At 32.9% G+C, this 23,106-nt stretch overlaps 1 protein-coding gene across 5 annotated transcripts in view; it reads left to right on the top strand.

Annotated features, from left to right (window-relative positions):
- The first annotated feature begins 2,148 nt into the window (after positions 1 to 2,148).
- Positions 2,149 to 23,106, top strand: part of LOC111086815 (ly6/PLAUR domain-containing protein 6B-like) — a 38,181-nt gene continuing 17,223 nt past the window's right edge. For 3 of the 5 annotated variants that reach the window (XM_022391219.1, XM_022391218.1, XM_022391215.1), the window contains exons 1-3: positions 9,835 to 10,067; positions 18,978 to 19,204; positions 19,795 to 19,875. In XM_022391219.1, the coding sequence (XP_022246927.1) occupies positions 19,120 to 19,204; positions 19,795 to 19,875 (166 nt within the window). In that variant the 5' untranslated portion in view covers positions 9,835 to 10,067; positions 18,978 to 19,119. Of the gene's footprint in view, positions 2,456 to 9,834; positions 10,068 to 16,786; positions 16,847 to 18,977; positions 19,205 to 19,794; positions 19,876 to 23,106 lie in introns of those variants that run through there. The other 2 variants (XM_022391216.1, XM_022391217.1) reach the window with 2 other exon arrangements.

Raw genomic sequence — 23,106 nt, 5'->3', positions numbered from 1 at the left:
GAGTCGGAGTCACAACATCCGATCATGCAATTTCTGGAGAACATGCATCTTGACAATAGTCCTGAATTGTATCCGTATTGCAAAACGGCTCCATAGTAAGTCTGTCATGCACAAAGCACACTACTTCGCCCTACAGGTTTTTCATAATACGTCTAGTGTATATACGAGCGCAATGATTTTCCAGTGCCCGTTTCAACAGTCTGATAGCAAAGATATTCACAGGCCCTGCAGTATGATTTCATATGGAATAATAAGAATACCAATTTCATTCTCCAACTACTTGAGGTACATGACGATTGAACGAGAGGTATGACTGGAAGCCCTATTCTGATGAACCGTACCTTGTTGATTTTGTTACAAAAGGAGATCATCCTTGATTATGCTGCATAATGTTGCCTAAAACAGGTAAACGACTTTGACACTGATTCCTGTGTTTGTGTATTTTCACCTGTTATAAAACGCCCTACTAGGCTTACAACGATTGAAGCACGATATGTTGCACGTCTCTTTCCAGATGGTCTTGGTGCCCCAAGTGGATCCATATTCGATTGTTTTCTAATGCTATTTAGTATAAGGGATACCTCTAGCTTGGAAATTATAAATTTCCCATCTAAATACAGTTATATGATGTGAATGTAAAAATATTTTGCGCCGAAAAGAGCTGTTACTTATCCTTCTCAAAAGTGATTTAGTTTCAGAGTATTCACACTACCTAAAACACGTTATAATGCGAAAATGTAGTTCTGATTCATGCCGTTCCACCGCGATAGAAAAGAGCAAAAAATAAAAAGTTTAATCAATGTAAACACGATTATACACACATCTTTTGTCTGTTTGAAATATGAAATAAACTCTAAGGCTGCGTTAACAGATACTGTTGTAGTTAATTTGTCAACAGTTACTATAAGTAAAGAATCATTAAACATGTTGTTGATTTGTTTCAATTCCCTCTTTTAGGTTAATTTAGTTTCGAGAAACACTATCGTGAGTTATGCAAAGAACACTGATAAAATATTTGTGAAAGTTATTATTATTGTTTTTCATTTCAGTAGCGTTGTACAACGCATTGCACACGCTACAATAATTCAGGGTTTCTATGAGCAGGAACAAATACAGCTAAAAACTAATTTATCAAAACTTTTAGCAAAATTTTACTGTTTACAAAGATTGTTGGCTTGAAATAAATCAGTAGGACGTAACAAATGAAATTGGTATTCAGAACGTCATCCCTTTCCCCTTCTTTGGTATCCTTTTAAGTGTATTGCAAACTGAGCTTGGCAATTGTTTAGCCCGTTACTATATATTATACTAGCAAACGTTGCAGCCCCATGATGGGTCAATGGAAAGTCTTAGGGCTCATAACAGGGTTTAAAATCGGGTTGATACAGAACACACAACCCATTGTTTAGCTACTAACAAACAAGTTGTGAAAAGCAAAACAATCATTTACAGGAAGAAACATATGGGAACATTTTTAGAGAAAGAAATAAAAAAACATAAAGAATCTCTCTTAATTCCACTCAGAGGCTGTAACTTTTTGAAATCTCTTGAGATCTTAAGGCTTCCAAAATTGTTATAATGGGGCTGACAAAACCTTTAAAACAGATAATATTGGAGAATCTTTAAGCATTAGGTTAGTATGGGGCTGACAGGAACTGTAGAAAAGATCATACTAAGCAATTGTTAACCATTAGGTTAGCATGTTTGAACATTTTTTGTTGTCATTGTTATGTCATTTCTTTATGTATTAAGCTTGTGTTTGTGGACATCTTGTATTTTTTAGTCGAGAATCAAGGCCTATATACATGTACAAACATTTAAATTGCATGCAGACAAACAATCGTTCTAACATAGATCAAATACTATTACCAAACTTCCCCTGAAAACCAAACAACGCACAGGAAATAAAAAAATATATATACCAGGTTATCTTGTTGTACTTTACTTAAGTTGCTCTTTTTTGTTTGTAAAGTTTAGTTAATTTTTAATACGTATTTCTATTATTAATCTATGTAAACACACTATAGGAAATTGCCTTTTATAATTGAGACAATATGTAATATTTTCGGTACTCCATACGACAACTAGCATAAAAAAGTGTGTGTGTGTAGACATTTATTTTATATTACCAGGTTTGGTGAAATACAGAACGTATTCCCGTGAAAGCAGGGCACTGACTAATATTTCGCGTGATATACGCACGTAATCTCCTTGCTACTCTCCCGTCTACCGGACTTTAACGACCGTAGTGATCACGCCTTAGGTGCAAGCAACTTCGATGGCTGTTCCTTCAGTACCATATTGATTATTCGAATAAGTACAACTTCACCTCGGACTGAATAGAAGCGTACGTTCCCTCGCCTCTTGAATCTTTCTGTCGTATTAAACATTGTATCTAAATTGTGTTTACTGCATTTTGGGAAACAATTAATCTACTGTTTGCCAAGGCACAGAAGTGAGTAAATGAATTTGTGTTTGTACTGATTCTTGTCAAGCTTCTCAAAATGCCAGAAATAGTAATGATGATAGTAATATTTAAATAATATATGAATTAATTTTAGCTTTTAAGGATTTGCTTACCCAGAAAAATAAAACAAAAATACTTACCCAATAAACGAACTAAATGTATACATTTCTCTACTCTTCATTTGATTACAAAAAACAAGGGGATTCTAAAAAAAAACCTTTTAAAGCAACTTATGTACTTAGAAAAAATAATTACTTCTATAATAAATAAACTAAAATCATCTTTTTTTCTCTTTCCTTTACAAAAACAATGAGAGAATTTTTAAAAGTAAATGTATTGTTTAATAAAAACATCAAGTGACCAGTTTAAACGTTTTATTTTAGGGAGGATATTTTCCTTTTTCTTCGTATTTATTCTTCATTATAATAGTCTTCGTTCTATATTAAAATGTTTCATTTTCAGTAGAATAACTGGTTATAACAATAAGATTGCTTCTGATCTAGTGATTTCACATAAGCAACTAAAATCGATTTATGTCATGAATGTTATATACTAAGTTGTTTAGGTGTTGATGAAGTGTAATTATTTGTATACGCAAATAAATGAATTTTTTTTGTTAAAATATAACTAATAAATTCAGATTAAAATCAAATAACTTACAGAAATACTGATTTCTTAACTTAAGCATCATTCCAAAGAATGATAACACCTTAAAAGGCATATATATATATATATATATACATGTATATATATATATAGAGCAAATATAAAACTGTTGAACAACCTACTCAGTGAACTAGTCATTAAACAAGGTTTCGATCCACTTCTCTACATTCACACTTTGAAGAAGACACATGGATTAAATGGATCGAAAAGTATCGAATGACCAGTTCACGAAGCAGGCTGTTCTTGACAAATAGCAACATCGAAAACATGACGGTCTTTGGACGTTTAACGTCAATTTCGTTTTAGAACACGTTCGGGAACAAAATTATCGGAATCCACAGAAGTATTTAAAAACATTTAGTTGTCAGAATATACCTTTTCTGGATTAAATGTATATAATGAGGATTTTTGAAATGCCAAAAGTTGGTAAAGTTGGCTGGTCTGGAAAGGACATTTTCTATTTCCAGAATTCAGAAAAAATAAGGAATTGATCAAATTTCAAAAATTGTACATTTGTTCAAGAAAGGCCTACAAATCATATTTTTTGTTGGGTCAAGAGTGAAAAAATGTTATCAATGTACGCTTATATAGACTCTGGGAATAGAAATAGCGGGGGGGAGGAGATATCAAGTGCACTCTTGAGGTAAGCAAGGAGTTAATTAAATCTTATTTCCTTCATGAACATTTGGTGTCCAATTAAACTCCATTCAACGAATAGTTCATTCCTTTTCATGAAAAAATAATAATCATTAAAAAGGCGAGATAATGAATACAAATATTAGGAACATTGTTATTATATAGTCAACATTTGGTTTAGGCTAAGCACAAAGCTACACAATGGGCTATCTGTACTCTACCCACCACGGGTATCGAAATCCGAATTTTAGCATCATAAGTCTGCACATTTACCACTGAGCCATTAGAGGATTATAATACTAAACGTCTATTTTCTGAAAATTAAACTTAATTTAAGAAGCTACATGCTATTAATAAAACAATGTGGCTTCTTAAAATAATTTTAAGCTTGAGACATTTTAAGAAATAGGAAAATATTGTCACATTTAAGAAGTGAAACATTTTGTTTCAACAGACAAAAAAATAATAATTCATTGAATATATTGTTGAGATAGAATTCAAAGTTTTGCTGACGTAATAACCGTTGGTTTTAGCGTAACGCCGCATTAGGCTACCTGATGTGTCTAGCACGTGGAATCAAACTTCCGATTTTTGCGTTGTAAGTCTGTAAACTTACCTTTTGCCTTCCAGGAGACAATGATATAATAAATTACATAAATATTTTGCATTGAATAAATCTAAATATTTTACGTAGATTAAATTTAATGAAATAGGTTATCTAAAATAGCATTTAGACGGTAGGTTGTTGTACGGTGTAAGAATGGAAGAACTTATTTCAGTCGCAATATTGATTTTAAGAAAGAAAACATTAACTTAATTACCATGAAAAATGCGAGATTATAAAGTTTCCAGGTACATACGAATGCGTAAGTGTTTAGTGACGAAAAGCTTAAATTACAACACAAGGATGATGTTTGTTTGTTATTATTCACAAAGACACATGGTAGCTATCGGTGTTCTACCCACCGAGGGTATCTAAACCCTAGTTTACCGTTATAAACCATCAGAAACTTACCGCTAAGCCACGGGGAGCCATGAATAATGTAAAGTTAATGGTGTAGTTCGATTTTAGTAAAGACTCTTGATTAATTAAGATCGTTTGAAGTGAGCGTGAAGCTAGGAATAATTTATTCACACAGATTACACCAAAAGAGAAAATACGAATATTGTACTTGTAAACGAATAACAAGAAGGTAAACCTGCCGTATAATGAATTTAACTTTACAGTTCCCATTCAGACAAAGTATTCGGTGCTAAATATGTGAAAAAGCTTCCATGTTCTATACAGAATGTATAGTGAAATGTCTTTAATCTTGACATATGGCAAAGAATATATACAAGTTGATTATAAAGAAAACCCAATATTTGAAATAATTATATCTTAAAACTCCTTGTTCTAAGGGAACTAAAATGAGATTTTTAGATTTTATTCATAAAGTTTAGGCATATTACAGTGTTACAAAACTATCACAGAAAAAGTTAATTTTTCCCGCCATTTTCTGTTAACATATTAAGTCTATCTCTAGATGAAGCAACTGCAATGAAAATCTGTTTGGAGCAATGTCCATTGATCCTTACAGTCTAGCTTGGGATGTCATTTTCAGATCTTACAAATTTCTTGAGCTATCCAAATAGAAACTTTCATTGAGGAAATACAGGGTCGGATTATTCCATTGGTAGAGTATATGTCAAGGAGCCCATAGTTTACGCGTTTTTGTAATAGTCTTCTAAGAAAAAAATTTTAAGTTGGAAACTGTAGTATTTTCAGCATTACATATGGTAAAAGGTTATTTTGATGAGTAAAATTTTAATGCCAAAAATTGGGGGCTTGTAAAGAAAGGGAGGTCCATAGAATTGTAGTTGCCTATTGGCCCACCGTGGTCTTAATCTGGCCCTGATAAAAGTTCATACCCACAAACGTCCTGGTACAATGTTCGAGAATTTTACAGCCTAGTTCTGCCTGAATGATGGGATTATAATCTTACCTTTCTTGAAAGATTCTGTAAGAAGCCTGTTTTAATGGGACATGAGATATGAGAGGTTGCGCCGTCTTGTCTGAAAGTGATGTTCCCAATGCTTTACTCCTAAATGTATGGAATGACATATTCTTCCAAAATGTTTTTGTAACGAACTCTATTTACCGAAACAGTTTTGGCAGTTAGTTTCAAGAACAACTTCAAATAGTAAGGTATAAATGATAAAGGGCCCGCATGGCCAGGTGGTTAGGGCGCTCGACTCGCAATTTGCGGGTTCGAATCCCCGTCACACCGTTTCAGCCGTGGGGGCGTTATAAAGTGATGGTCAATCCCACTTTTCATTGGCAAAAGAGTAGCCGAAGAGTTGGGGTGGGTGGTGATGACTAGCTGCCTTCCCTCTAGTCTTACACTGCTAAACTAGAGATGCGTAGCGCAGATAGCCCTCGTGTTACTTTGCGCGAAATTCATAACAAACAAACAAATGATAAAAATGCTAGGCCTAGGAGACAACATGTTTTGAGATAACGTAACTAGTAAGGTGAAAGTGAGTTTCATCTGCTTAATTAATGTTTTTTAACTACGTTTTATTGGTTATCGACCAACAATGTGTAAAGTATGTTCGCAAAAGTAGATTACCATCCTTAACCTTAACGACATGCAGGTATTGAAAGTGTTAAGCTTTGGGCTTTAGTGTTATTATTATTATCCATTTTGTGGCAAATCACTTTCTCAACCAGTATTTCTTCCATTTGCTACCACACAAAAATATGCCTCTAATTCTAATTATGAGTACTTTAAGCCTCCTTTACTGCTATTTCTACAGATACAGATGGTCGCCCAGAACGAGGAGAATCTCTTATAGGTCTAGATGCTTCGAGTCGACGAATTAATTGGTTAAGGTGTTAATCCACAAGAAAGTGGACATAATTGAAATTGCCTTTTCACCAAAGTAAAGCTGTCATTATTTTGATAGCACAATCGAACACCAGTCACACGATCCTGCTCATCGACACGCATTTTATTGAATTTCCAAACATCATATTGTTGAAAGAAAGAGTGGTTTAGATGTGTAGTATAATATGATTTTAAAGACCACGTTTGATATTCCATTTTTCTGAATAAAACATATAATCCTCAATGTGTCATTGGTGAAAATTGTGTTCTCCTTAGACAATTAGTTTTTAAAATATAGTCATTTATAAAAAAAATGAGATTTAATACATAAAAAAAAACATTTATTAAATATTACAAATAGATGGACATGCTTAACAATCTTGTTAGAACTTCAGAACGATAACAGAAAGAGAGAAAAAACTTCAGTAACTTTTATATGATTCTATTTGTTGTCTACAGGTTGTGATATATTTCATCAATAAAAACCTGTATACATTTTTAAGTATTTGTGCGTTTTACATATACAATAGGTTGAAAAATAATAATTTCTGCATATTACAATAATAAATTTCTATAAAGCTAGAATATTCATTTTTCCTCCTCGATCGAGCTACATAAAATTGTATACACTTGAAATTCCTTATTTTAATCTGTACAATTTTAAAGAATAAAAGTGACAACTACTTTGTGAAGTATTTAATACGTACTTTGTTCAACAGATCAATTCATAGCAAATTTAGTAACATATTTTTTGTAAAAAATATATATGTTTACAAAAAATATGTTGTTGAAAAACCTAATTACGTTGATGATATCTGGTCTTTACAGCAGGTTTTAATGATACGTTGTTGGAAAATATGTGTTAATTGCAGCTTGTCTGTACAGCAAGTTTTTTATGGTATATAAATGGAAAAACACATACAGAAGATTAAGTGCGATATATAAAAACGATTTTGGCGCCTCACCACGTCGTATGTTACAGTCCATGTCGCCAATTGCGGTCATGCTCTATCTGACGACCGTGCGTTTGGACACTAGCACTGCGGTGAAGTTTACATTGCAAAACTGCTCCATCGTAAAGTTCTAAAATATAAGTTACACCAATCCTCCCTGCAGGCTTCCCATAAGCCATTTAGTTAGGAGGACAACTATTTCTCAACGCCCATTTCATCCGTCCAATCGCACAGAAATACATAGATTACGACTGGTGATTTGACAGGTGTGTCTTCACATGGAATAGTATGAATATTCGTTTCATCCTCCAGTTGCTTGACATATGTGACGGTTCAACAGGAGGTATGACTGGAATTCTTATCTTGGTGAACCCATACCATGTTGGCCTCGTTTTCAGACGAAGATCCTCCTTGTTTGTGTTACATACTGTTGCTTGAGTGGATTTTACCACTGACCATTGTGTTCATGGATTCTCACCTGTTACAAAACACGGCACTCCAATTGCCACGGATGAGGGGTCGACTTTTTGCACATTCAATTTGGATGACTCTGATCCCCCAAGTTGATTCATATTATTTTGTTTTCCAATGCCATTAGGAAAAAGGGATATCCTCTCCTTGGAAATTATAGAACCCTTATCTGAACATATTCTTTTTAGATCTGAATGTATGGATATTTTACGTCGGAAAGGGTTGTTACATACCATTCCCAAAGCGACCAATTTTTGGTGGCTTCATGCTACCTACGTAACACCAAACAATGTTAATGTGTTGTTCTTATACACGCCGTTTCACAGTGACTTTATATCGGCTGTGATCCTCACATAATTTTCTGACACACATATTCAAAATCATTTTAATATAACGCACTTAATCCTGCATTAATCGTATATTGTTTGTAGGGCAGGATTTATTCCGATTGTTGGAAGGATTTTAGCTATTTTTTATATCATCTATTTTGCAAGTTTTAATGACATAATGTTGGAAAGACAGAAAATGTTATATTGTTCGTAGGGCATGTTTTAATGATATGCTCTGGAAGGATATATGTTACTTGTATATTATCTATAGGAAATATTTTAATAGTATATTCTTGGAAAGACAGGAAATTTGTATATTGTTCTTGGAGCATGTTTGAGTGATATATTACTACAAGGATATATATATGTTATTTGTACATTGTATAAAGGACAGGCTTTCATGACATATTGTTGGAAGGTTTTATATGATTTCAATATTTTCTTTACGACAGGTTTATTAGTATTCGTTTGGAAGTATATGTGTTAGAAGATTATTGTTACACGTAGATATGCTAGTGAGGTAGATCAAGCAGTACTGACATATTTAATTTTATATAAAGTAGAAAGATAATTTTCAACCAGTGCAAAAGTTTATTCAAGCTATCTGTCTGTTGATCATCTCATTTGAGTTAACACTCATAAATGTATTGTCAATTTTTAAAAACCTTTAGAAAACTGTAATTTATTAAAGTTACAGCTTCAATTAGATTAAGAGGTTATTTCGCGACACGAGTTCAGTAAGAATGAATACATTCGCTAAATAGGAAACTTAACGCACTGAACTTTATATAATTACATACACCTAAAAAGGAATAATAGCGTGTTTTAAGTTTTAGTTGTATTGTAAACAGTATTAGACCCCTATCCCGAATCTAACAAGTGTATCTATGTATAAAACATATGTACGCTATACCAACTTCATGTAATCGCGCACAAAATTTGTCCAAAAACTTCATAAATAAATTATCTTGTTTACTTCTTAAAAAGGAATAATAGCGTGTTTTAACTTTTAGTTATGTTGTAAACAGTATTAGACTTCAATCCCGAATCTAACAAGTGTATCTATGTATAAAACATATGTACGCTATACCAACTTCATGTAATCGCGCACAAAATTTGTCCAAAAACTTCATAAATAAATTATCTTGTTTACTTCTTAATGACCAGAAATGATCGATTACCATATTACGTTATGAGTAGACGTACCTGAAAAGATGTTGCTGCCCATGACGTTACTTTTAGTCATGAATAGTCTACGTAAAAAGCATGCTTCATAAACTGTGATGTGTGATGTGTACATTGGGTTTTTACCTGCAGCAGGAAAGAGGGAGAGGAGACCTATCCACCCAGTAGCAGAAATCGACCTAACCCACTGTGCTTGACTCACTAGTATCGTACTGGGAGACAATGAGTCTTTGTTGTAAAATCCACGCTCGCCGAACCAAGGCGCAAACTCGGACGCAAAGCTGTTGTGTGCAAGAGGGATAACTGAACATTACGTACTATTACATTTTCCTTTATACTAGTATTGTTTCGGATATTTTTTAGATCGTTATTCATGTGTGAACAGATTCTATTCACGTTGCTCACTGTGCTGAAAACTTATAAACAACAACCTGAAGAACAGCTGTGAATGTGAACTACAGATACGTTTTATTTCTAACTTGTCTCACAGGTAAGTTTTCCAAGAAACACCTTTATGTTTTATTATAGAATTGTAATAAATATGTGCAACCTACTTGTTGAAATAAATATAACAAATCATAAGACAATAGGCTTTGTTGTCTTCTTTTAGAAACAAAACTAGAAGATGAAAAAGAAATCTAACGCAAACGACTGAAAAAACACACAAAAAAAACATCCTTCCAATATTGAATGAATGATTCATAGGTCAAAAATGTGCATAATGAATTATCTCCACGTGTATTATTTACATTTATGAGTATTACGTGTGTTTTGTATACGTCAATTGGAAAATCTTACTAAAGAAAATTAGTGACCGTGCTAATTGTTCACCAAGCCATAGGAGCTGATCTGAATACAGATGGTGCAGTAATCGTGTTCTGATACTGTAGTTTGGTTATTTAAAAAAGTGCAAGTTTGTTTTAACTCGCGGTCAAAGTTAATCAAGTTAATTATTACCTACTATGTTTTCGAAATGATAGAAGAATTATAAATTTTAAGCATACATGCATATAAATATATATATATATATATACATATACTTACAAAGATTGATATATATATATATTTCGGACTTTTATTTTTCAAAAGAACGAACATGCATATTTATATGTAAACGTAAGTCACTGTTTGCAAAGAAGGATGATTTTGTGTCATAGATAGCATCCAAGGGTTTAGTTTAAACTGCAAAAATATGATTTATGTCTTTAACAAATAGATAGATTGACGAATAAACGGATAAATAAATCCACGAAAAGATAAATAGATAGATAGAATAGAAACAAACTATGTCCCATTCTTTCTCCATCACAATTAAATCCAGAAACTTACAACGCTGTTTTTGAACATCACCAAAATCCTTAACGCAAGAATTTGTTCAACATTCCAGCTAGGATGCCACGTATATGTAGCCCTGTACTTAAACTTATTCTAGTTTTGTTCTGTGGTTTCCACGGACTCTTTACACTACGATGCAAGAATGATAAAAAAAATGCAGTTTCCTTCTGGTAATTTATTGGCTCGTTCTATGGCTACAAAATGTAATTCTCGCCAATGTATGAGATCATAGTTCTACTTCAGGCGTCACATGATGGCAAGACTAACAGTCTATATGAGCGTATTAAAACCCATCAGCTGAAAAAGCGTGATACTCGTAGTACTAAATAATGAAATTGAATTGTGTTAAACTAAAGCAATATGTAGCATAACTATCTGTTTTGTGTTTACCCTAATAAGTATAGCAAAAGTTGAATCTTTGGGACGAAACATATATATAAACATTGGAGAAGATATTAGAGCTTTGTTTTGATGTATAGGTTAAGTTAATCACACAGAAATGTTTATGATTAATAAAGAAGATGTTGGATCTTTGTTGTGATGTATAGGTTAAGTTAATCACACAGAAATGTTTATGATTAATAAAGAAGATGTTGGATCTTTGTTGTGATGTATAGGTTAAGTTAATCACACAGAAATGTTTATGATTAATAAAGAAGATGTTGGATCTTTGTTGTGATGTATAGGTTAAGTTAATCACACAGAAATGTTTATGATTAATAAAGAAGATGTTGGATCTTTGTAGCGATGTATAGATTAAGTTAATCACACAGAAATTTTTATGATTAATAAAGAAGATGTTGGATTTTTGTTGTGATGTATAGGTTAAGTTAATCACACAGAAATGTTTATGATTAATAAAGAAGATGTTGGATCTTTGTAGCGATGTATAGGTTAAGTTAATCACACAGAAATGTTTATGATTAATAAAACGTATGTTGGATCTCTGTGATTTTATTTGGGTTAAGCTAATCTTTAGAGACATTTATAATTAGTAGATAACACATTGGAACTCTATGATGCTAAATGGGTTAAATTAATCACACATAATTGTTTATAACTATGTATTTCACACTACATATGTAATACACATTGTAAGATATTCTATTCTTTCAATTCAACGTAAAAAAGGTTTCAATAACATTGACCACCTGAAGGGTTTGGTTTCACAGCACAACAGCGCTGTTCTTAGGAATAAACGTATATAGGGATATCAGTAAGGTACTTTTTTCTACGTGTATTTAAATATTATAACTTAATACATCTAACGTTTTCAAGAAGAACGCACAACTTAAGATAAGATACGTATTTGTATTAAGAAAGTATGACAAGCAAAAAACTATATGTTCATTTAACTATTAAAACGCAATTCACAGCGATAGTTTTTAAAAGGAAATGCTGTTCATTAAGATTTAATATTACAGTCTTTAATTACTAGTTGTTTCGGAAAATCTGACTGACAGTGCCGTTCCAATGTTTGATGGCGACCTGTGTGACATATGTATTCGGCGCCCCCCATTAGTTCGCTTTTTTAATATCAAGAAATCAGCGTCCCTTCGAGTTGAAGCCCTGTGCAAATGCACCGCTCGCACTACCCACGGTTCGACCCTGCTGACTGATTCTTCTTATGTAATTTAAATATAATCTCTAATTTACCAAGATAACACTTAGTTATTTACATACTTAAAAACATTACAATGTTTTGAAGTATGTAATATCTTGGGTTTAGTTTGAGTTGGCAATGTTTTGAAGCATGTAATACTTGGGTATAGTTTGAGTTGGCAATGTTTTGAAGTATGTGATATCTTGGGTTTAGTTTGAGTTGTCAATGTTTTGAAGCATGTAATACTTGGGTTTAGTTTGAGTTGGCAATGTTTTTAAGTATGTAATATCTTGGGTTTAGTTTGAGTTGGCAAATACAAACTAAACCCAAGTATTACCTGCTTCAAAACATTGCCAACTCAAACTAAACCCCAGATATTACATACTTCAAAACATTGTCAACTCAGATTAAACCCAAGTATTACATACTTCAAAACATTGCCAAATCAGATTAAACAGATGATGATAAAAAAAGTGAATGTGATAAATATCCTTGAAAACTAGTACCTAATACTTCGTCGATCTTACAATAGAAGAGCCGTTTATAGTTATTATAGCAAGCAGTGATAATATACAGAATACATATATATTATATCAGTAATAATCCCCAGTGTACTTCTAACATGTAAATCATCTTTGCCTTTAAGTAACTTGTTTATCTAGAATATATATATATATATAACAGTATTACAAAAGGTATTCGGACAGAACATCCCTCATCTTGTATTACATTGTCATGTGAAATCCATGGTGCGCTACTGCAGAGGACGTAAAAAGGCCAGCATCTGGCACAGCCATTCAGTTGGACTTAAGATGCCACGAGGAAGAAAGCTCACGGATCTACAAAAGGAATTGTTATTGAACGCAGAAATGGTTGTACGTGTGATCCAGACTTTTCAAATCGTCTGCTTGATCCCAACTTCTATGTGGGTAATGTGGTCAAGTAATGAAAGACCACTGGATCCACTAATGTGCAATATCTTCTCAGCAGCGTAAAATGTATCACTCGTCGGTCCATATGAATTTTTAAACATGTTGTAAGCAGGATTTGGCTTAGGTGAAAATATTTTATATTCCACTTAATGATAACAATCTATACTCGAAGCATTTGAATATTTTCGTGCTATATATATTTTAAATGAGTGGATGTGATAATCTTGCTAAAATATACGATCAATTTTGGAGTTGTTGTGTATTTAAAAGCATTAGGGAATGATAAAAGTAACTTGACATAATATTTGATGACAAACTTTATCATCAAAAACTTTTCAAATCAATACTTACAATCTAGCACAAAACGAATAGTATGTTAGAGAAATCCTATTTTTCATTAGCCTCTGAAATCTCTACGATTTGGTTTTATTAATCATGTTTAAATCGTTATAGTTTCGCCTATTAAATTCAACATGACAAAAGCACAAGTCTAAATCATTTGTTCGTCTGCGTTAGATGATATTAAAATATATTATTCTTTCGAAACATTCAATAAAGCTTTTCACACCCGTATCACAAAGAAAATTTTGACTTAAAGATTTTAATCATTAGGATATAAGAATTTTTGTTACACTATGTAAACGTAGGGTCAATGCTTACTAGCTTAGGCGGTATAATACTAAAACTAGTAGAAAACGTTATTACTAATAAAACCATTTCGACTCTATTTGTTTTTTCTTTTCAGAAGTGCAAGAAAGACAGATGTATTGTAATATACAAGAAAGTCACCATTTAACAAGGGCCGAGATTGTGGGTTAAAGATCGGCATCCAAACAAATTGATGAGGAGACAATAAATATGGACTGTGTCAGCCTGTTGAAAAATGTGTTCTCTTTTTTTTACAGGATATGCAGTTCAGTAGGAACTGTTAGTAAGTCTCAGAACAGTGGTATTCACAGTATCCTGAGTCAGATCAGATGAAGTTCAGAACAGTGGTATTCAAAGTATTCTGAGTCAGATCAGATGAAGTTCAGAACAATGGTATTCAAAGTATCCTGAGTCAGATCAGATGAGATAGGGGTCTGTAAGTTATGCTAAGTAGGATAGTGTATTCTATCTACTTAACAAACTTTAATGTCTGTCTATCTATCTATCTTCTTAACACAGCACTTTTCGTAACAATCAAGCCTGAAGTTACTCGACAAGTCGTCTCCATCAGTTTCTCTCAGCACTGTTGTTTTGCAGTCAATGTTTAGTGTCTCCTTGTCATGAACATACAGCCTAATTCCCCTATAAAACCCACAAAATGTTTTTTTACGGCCATCTTTCCAGAAGTTTACTGGAAAACACTTTAATAATTTCCGCAAATCCTTCGCAGTCAACAATGCAACCAAATTAAGACAACAAATTACGTTATCATACAATGATGTGACACTCATCCAAGGGCTTTAGTGCTGGCTTTTTGTTGCATTCACCAATGTGTCTCTTGTGTTTTCTTGTCTCTTCCAGAATTCTGCATAATTTCAATTTAGGTTGAATAGCACATACCCTGGATTTACTTGTTATATCGCCTACAGACACTGTTGTAATTGCATTCTTACAGAAGATAGCTCAAGGCAGAATCCTTATAGTCCTACTAAGTTTAATTCGCAATAATCAGTTTTTACATTGATAGTTATTAGACTAAAACATAGTAAGATTTTAAGTTTTCTTTGCAACTAGTTAAATTACAAGAAGATATGTGATCAAATTAGCGTAATAAACATTATCAAAGAAATCGTTTTTGATCTTGATATTTGTTTTAAAAAATACGGTTGATGTTTATTAGTATGAACTGAATCCCAATCAGCAAATATTTTCACACTGTGCATTTTTTTTTCTTATAACAGAGTTTACTTTAATTTCCTAATTAAATCGTTTTTTCTTCTAAATCAAACATTATAATTTAGTGTATTTTTTGTCTTGTATGTGTTCTTTTGTTTTGTCTTGCTGCGTCTTTCTTCCATCACAGTACTTAACGTTTCCATGCTTGTGATGCAGGTTGTTACTTTTTTCATTGGCCATATCTCACATTTATATGGTTCAATGATGTCTAGCAATTTCTTTTTATCTATTTGTTCTCATTCTTTATCAACCTTTCTAGATATATTTCCATTTCCTGCATTTATATATGTGTGTTGTTGTGTGTCTGCGTGAGTATAGATAAATTATATACATATATATATATATTTCATATAGTGTTTCAAGAATGTCTCTGAGCGGTAAGCAACGTGGGTAACTCACGCTCTGTTCACGTCTGAATGTCTTTTCATTCTTTTTTCTTCATCAGCAGCCAATAGTAGTTGAATATCTCCCTTATCTCAGAAAGAGTAAAACACCAGTTTGGCTTTCTTTTTCTCCATTAGATATTTCTGTATGAGCTAAGCAGCGTTTCATTACAAGATAACGCTACAAGGGGGACGTATTGTCTGATATAACACTACAAGGGGGACGTATTGTCTGATATACGCATTCTTCTTCTCAAAAATTCTTATCTTCTCCAAAGTTGCACTAAACCAACAAATAAAGTAATATAACCTCATATTTGCTATAATACGTAAATTTATGAAACTAAATAGCAATGCCAAGTAACGAATGTTTACTCACCTATAGTCACTGAACGCTATAAAAACTTTACTCAAATTCATTTATGTAATTTACGTCGAAACGTCCAGTAAAAAACAAACAAAAAACATACTTCCCCAAGTAGAAGTTAGACAGCTAAGCTTTAGTTTATCAAGACAACACAGAACACAATATTTTCTTGGTTTTGAATTTTTCTCGTATAATAAATCACGCCTAATGAACAATACAGTAATATAAACATAACTGACAGTTTAATCTGTTTTCAATATATCATTTAAAACCTAAAAACAAAGGGGTAGAAGTTGATATGATAAGATATTCAACCATAAATCATTAGTGAATATTAATTGTGGTCGTCGGATTCAAAAGAAAAAAAAAGGCTTGATATAAGGATATGCACCATATGTTACAACACATGTTACGATCTAATTGACTACATAGCGTGATAGATAAAAAGCAGACGTTCAGTAGGCCCTAATATCATTTTGTTTAAATTCTCGTTGTCCAATAACAGTGTGAGGCTTACTAGAAAGTGACTAAAGCGTAAAATTAAGTTCAACAGAACTTGACTTGACGGATGGTAGGATCAGCTAAATGTATAAAAACGGATATAATGGAGGTGGGTGTTTGAGACAGTGTACAAGTGTTTATTGGCTCTCAGGAATTCCAGAGAAAATTAAACTCGTGCGAAATTTTCTACTAACATAGGCTAGTGTGGCTTGTGGTTAGAATGTTTTAGCCATATGAGAAAATTCTTCTTTGTGAGTGAACTTGGTAATGTCAAACCTACATTCTAAGATCTTTATTCTAAATTTATCAGAGTGTACATATTATAAAGCGAACTACTTGTATAACTGTACTAAAACAAATGCCCTGCTTTAAGTCATCTCTTTTGAGCGTTTTCAATTTATGCTAATCAAACAACTGCGTGTTGACCTTATTATTTATTAATTAGCATTAACATCTGATCAGGCATAGACTTAGAGCCAAACTAAAAATCAACCTGGCAATCAGTATAGCTGATTAAATATATATTTTTTTTAAGTTCCTACTTGTAAAGATTAGAATGCATCAGTTGGATATCCTCACTGTTAACGATATTTTTTTACAATGATATATCATATCCTAATAGTGAAATATAAAAGTCTCTCTATACGGTGTGAAAATGTTAAATATTGTTTTCATATAGTTTATTACCAGACTGTAAATATAACCCTAAAAACTAGAAAGCAATTATACATGAATTCTCACGTGTTTTATTTCCACTGCAGGTACAATTCAGAAATCGCAATACCTTTACGAGCAAGCTTTTCATACTAATTGCATGATCCTTAGGTGTAAAATCCTTCACATTTGCCACAATACTTTTGCTTTAATCTTATGTTTAATGTCATCATTCAAAATATATCATTCTTGTAAAATCATGATTTATAACGAAATAGTTGAATATATTCTGAGTCTCCTGGACAGTAGTTGCAACTAAATAAGGTCAGATTAAATGACTTAGAAGGCCGCAAGTTATCTTAATCAGGATACGGGGTTCTATTTGCTTAATATAATTTAGTATCTATCTGAATGCTAAAAATGTTGTTATTGAGTGCTGAAAGCTTCACGTGTAAATCAGGTTGATTTGATATATCTGAATTGTATACCAAATCGAAGTGTAAATAAAAGTAGCAATATCCAGTGTTTCTCTTTGCTTTTAGGGCAAAGCTGCAAAAGAGCCATCTGCCCTGTGCCGCGGGGATCGAACTCAGATGGTTAGCGTTATAGGTTGTCAAACTTACTGCTGAGCCACTGACGGGCTGGCTAGTCTAGCGCGCAAAAAACTTTCTTAATTATGTTTATTGTGTAGCACTAAGTATTTTCTTGCTATATTAAAACTTTCTTCTTTTAAATTGACAAGTAATTTATTATAGAATACAATTTCTAATATGTTAGAATTTGTTTGCTAGATGTAAAAAATGATGATGTTGTTTTGTGTGCAAACGGAACTTTAACACATTTTTCCTTTTGTTCGATGTTAGATCTTGTTACGTTAAATGCTATATTTTACCATGATGTATACATCTAAAAGTACGAGCCTTTTCAGTTATTTAAAATATTTCCCATTACAGATGAAAAAGATGTTAAGATATTCAGTCTATAGGACTTAAACACTGAAGGATGAAGGGCTCTAACATTCTTTATTGTAAAATTTGGCTCCGTGCTGAATCGAATATCAAAGGATTCTAAATAACTTTGACGGACCTTTTCTACTCAGGGAAAAAAAAAAGCAACTGAGCAATAAGTTCCCCAGGCTTCTTATCTAGTGGACCATGGTCGGATTTTCGTTTATCAGTTGTTTCAACTGACTGATAAATATCCATGGTTATTGTAATGGAAAAATCAGAAGTTGCGTCATAAATCTCACTAGTAGGGAACAAAATCAATTCAGATGCTAACACCAAACGTCAGTCATACATGAAAGTATCCTATTGGAAAAAGAAAATACATTGCTATAAGAATGATCTTAAAGATAAATGGAACATAACAATTTAGTGTTATATAAAACATGATGGTTAAGGATTATATATATGTGTGTGTTAATGTGTTTGCTTATTATTTTGATAAATATAACAAAGTGTAAAATAAGTTAGAAATTCTGTTATTCATTGAGAGCTTTAGATTAACTCTAAGAGATCTAACAAAGATCCATTTCGAAGTTGTCTGGTTATCTCTTTTTAACATCACAAAGAAAACGTGCATATCCTATTACGTACATTTAAATCCATTAAGCTTTTCTCTAAAATATTCCAATTAAAAAATAAAACATTCCATAGGAAAATACAAAATCAATGTTAGTTCCCCCCCTCTTTAGGTTTGGAAATCATAGATTAATCACATTCTTCATTGTCTCTTACAGGAGCTAGAAATCGGAAGATATGGGTGTTTCTAAGAGGGTCACAATGACTTACAATAAAAGTCTCCGACAGTAAAGAGCTCATTACTCTCTTCCTCAGCAACGACTTTGTAAAGGTCCATAGATTCCGGGTATAACAGGGAACATGGATTTGCTAAACCTTTTTTTGTCGGTGTGGTGGTTTAGCTGTTTTATTGCACCAATTCAGCATGTAGGAAGTGTCTCACAAGGTAACATGTTAATGTAGAACTTAGTTGTTAGATATTCTGATCCTTTAAAACTTTTATTACACTTTTGTATTAACAACGTTCTAAAACAGTCTGTGTTACAAAATCTGATGTAGCTGTTTATGTCGTCGTTGCTATTTAATCAGAGAAAGAGCATATAGACGCTCTAAAGCAAGCTTACTGTCAAGTACAATATTTCCGGAATACAGTAAAAAGATACAATAATCAGAAATTTACCTGGAGTATGAAATATGTACTTCCAAGACATTTGCTAAACACAGGTTTTCTTTTCAGATGTTAAAGTTTGCATCACATCATACTGATTGTGGATTCAACATCAAATAACTCAGTAAATTCTGTAACTATGAATACTAAGTATAGATTGCATCATATCATACTGATTTGAGATTGGATGTCAATTAATTCATTAATTCCTTTAACTATGAATACTATGTATAGATTGAATCACATCATACTGATTGTAGATTCAACATCAAATAACTCAGTATATTCTATACCTATGAAGACTGGATATTTTGAAATTATGCCACTTCTGTACATAATGATGAAATATACAAATTTTCTATTTTCAGAAATAACGTGTTACACTTGTTCTAACAAGACAACCAACTTTGATTGTAATAGATACGCTGTCGATAGGCCTTGTTTCCCAGGTAATAAGAAGCATCCATTGAAATATAATGTAAAACTGTTTTTGTAAATGTTTGATATGTTAGCCTGAAAGTTAATTGTTTGTTTGTTTTAAACACAAAGCTACACAAAGGGCTATCTGTGCTATGCCAATCGTGGGTATCGAAACTTAGTTGCTAGTGTTTATAAGTTGCCCTCATACTTACTGCTGAGCCATCGTGGGGCAAAGATAATTGTACGATATTTTAGCGATAATTATATAGTTTTAAGAGATTTCCTTGGTAACAGGAAGTATAAGTACGTCCAAGATGTGAGGGATTGTGTTTATTGTAAATTATTTGTTGGACAATATGGTGTGAGAGATTGTGTTTATTGTAAATTATTTATTGGACAATATGGTGTGAGAGATTTTGTTTATTGTAAATTATTTATTGGACAATATTGGACATGCAACCTACATTTGACTGATAATCGCACGCCTTATATGGATATTGTTTCCAAAGTAATAAAAAATATGCTACAGACGATGATTCAATGTTTCTAAATGTCCCGTTCTAATATGAAAGTCTAACGCACCGCTTTTTAATGAAAATTAAACTCTGCTCACCGAAAAATAATACTTTCTGTGTAATAGCTCAGAGTTTCTTGAATTATAAATATTTTAATCTGCAGCAAAACTAGCCAATCGATTCTGTGGGAGACATCAATATTGTAAATAAATATATATATATATAAAACAGTTTTATGTAAAATTCTGACATCAGTACATCAAAAATAATTTTTTAGGTAAGCTTTTAAAATGTATATTTTGTACCACTCTTATCAAAGTTGAACCACTTCGCCCTGGAAGTTTGTGTTAAGAACTTTTCTACTGTTGACTGGACGTCAAAGAAGTGAAGCTTAAGAATTTCTCGGTTGGAATATTTCATCGTAAAACAACATTTTTATTGTATTACTATATATTTATATAAAAAATGTCTTTTTTTTTGTGTATTCACATGCTTTGCTTTGTCCGAAGGAAAGAAGCAAAAAATACCCCTGTGGATAGTGTTTATCGATTTTTGGCCAAAGAGCAATAAAACCCACCACAGATTTCCCATTGCAGTCAATTGATGTATATACGTCATGAACACTGATAACATTCTATTTCCTTCACTGTGACATAACTTGGAAGAATGTAACCTATCACAAAAAGATTTGGAAATATTCTACTGTTATGGCAATTGATTTTGACCTTGTAATCATAATAAAAACATACCTTCGCCACGCTGCTCCTTTTCGAGATTGTATGCGTTTATATTGGACAACGTCAAATTTCACTTTCGAAAACTCAGAAAATCTTTCTCAGATAAAGAGTGATCAACGATCCGGTGATTTTTTGTATTGTGATGAGGAGTGTCAACCTTAATGTGCTCATGAAATCTGGTACAAGTCCGATCATACTTTATTAACACAAAACCGCGAAAATGCCCTATCTCCCCTTTATAAAATAATGCTTTAAAATGATCCGGACTTGGATCCGGCCAAAATTTGACTTCTCGTCTTGCGTAACATTTTCATGTACATTGGTCTATCAGTTTTTGCCATACGTGCGCGAAAATACAAACAGACAGACACACACACACACATGGACCCGATTGCAATACCTTCGCCCCCCCCCCTTCAGGGTCAGAGTAATAACTTAGACCTAACTCGTTATATTTAAAAGGTAATATATAAACGTTTTTGTGAACGGTGATTGACCATACTTTGAATTTGTCTTGGAGGTAATTGAAATATTTCTAAATGAAAACAAACTGCTGGTTTTCTTTCTTCTCAAGGTGTTTAGTTTCATTCTGGTGTAAGGAGAAAATTATAACTTCTTCAAAACATTTTCTTTAGTATGGAACTTAAACAATAAATAAGTTGAGGGCGTAAAATGTAGATTGAAACCTCAATATTGTCAATAAAAATTTAGTGGTAATGACGAAGACAATTTTAGGGTAACTTATCTTTCTATTTACAGGTTAATAAGTCATTTTTAACAAACCTGTATTTCCAAGTAACATTCGTTTCAACTAATGTTAGGATACAAAGTAGATTGACAATTTTATAGAGAGATGTGAGCAGCACCTTTACCGTATTGATACATTTGAGATGTGCTGAACACGCTAATTTATGTCATTGCTATATGATTTTGTATTTTAAGAAACTAACGGTTAAAATCTTCATAGTCGGTTAGACTTTCATTAAGAGCGATTGTGTGCTCATAATACTTCCATTATGAACGGTTGTCTGTTCAAAGTTCTTTCATTATGAGCGGTTGTGTGCTCATAGTTATTCCATTATGAACGGTTGTCTGCTCAAAGTTCTTTCATTATGAACGGTTGTGTGCGTTTAGTTATTAAATTATGAACGGTTGTCTGCTCAAAGTTCTTTCATTATGAACGGTTGTGTGCGTTTAGTTATTTCATTAGAAATGGTTGTGTGCTTATAGTTCTTTCATTAGGTTTAATCCTTTATGCCTAGCTCTTGCTAGTATTTTCAGGTATCACAACCTACGATGAAAATTATTTTTAACATAATAGGAATAGTTGAAATTCCCAATGTGGCGAAAACTAGAGGACATTCTAATAACTAAATGTCAAAAGTATAAGTTCTAAAGCCTGGCATGGCCTGGTGGCTATGGCACCGGACTCGTAATCTGTGGGTTGCGGAATCAAATCCTTTCACCAAACATGCTCGATCTTTAGTTGTGACGTCGTTATAATGTCACGGCCAATCCTACTATTCGTTGGTAAAAGTAGAGAAAGAGTTGGTGGTGGTTGTGTTGACTAGCTGCTTTCCCTTTAGCCTATCAGTTCAACATTAGGAGCGTTATGGAAGATGGCCCTCGAGTAGTTTTGCGCGAATTTCAACAAACAAAACGTACATCTTGATATTGTGTAGAAGTAACTACTGTAGCTCAGTTTACAATGCTAGAGTTTCTATAAATACCTTGAGAAATGTAACGTTATTAATAATAATAAGATATTAATAAAGCAATAGTTTTGCTTTCTAAAAATAACTTAAAGAATAGCAGCCATCTGACAAAAAAAGGGAAGCTACTCCTTTCCACAGTAGAGGCCCGACATGGCCAGGTGGTTAGGGCGCTCGACTCGCAATCTGAGGGTCGCGGGTTCGAATCCCCGTCACACCAAACATGCTCGCCCTTTTAGCCGTGGGGCGTTATAATGTGAAGGTCAATCCCACTATTCGTTGGTAAAATAGTATCA

Source organism: Limulus polyphemus, unplaced genomic scaffold (assembly GCF_000517525.1).
Source record: "Limulus polyphemus unplaced genomic scaffold, Limulus_polyphemus-2.1.2 Scaffold1455, whole genome shotgun sequence".
NCBI classification, from domain to species: domain Eukaryota; kingdom Metazoa; phylum Arthropoda; class Merostomata; order Xiphosura; family Limulidae; genus Limulus; species Limulus polyphemus.
This window is presented reverse-complemented; position numbering and strand designations above follow the sequence as displayed.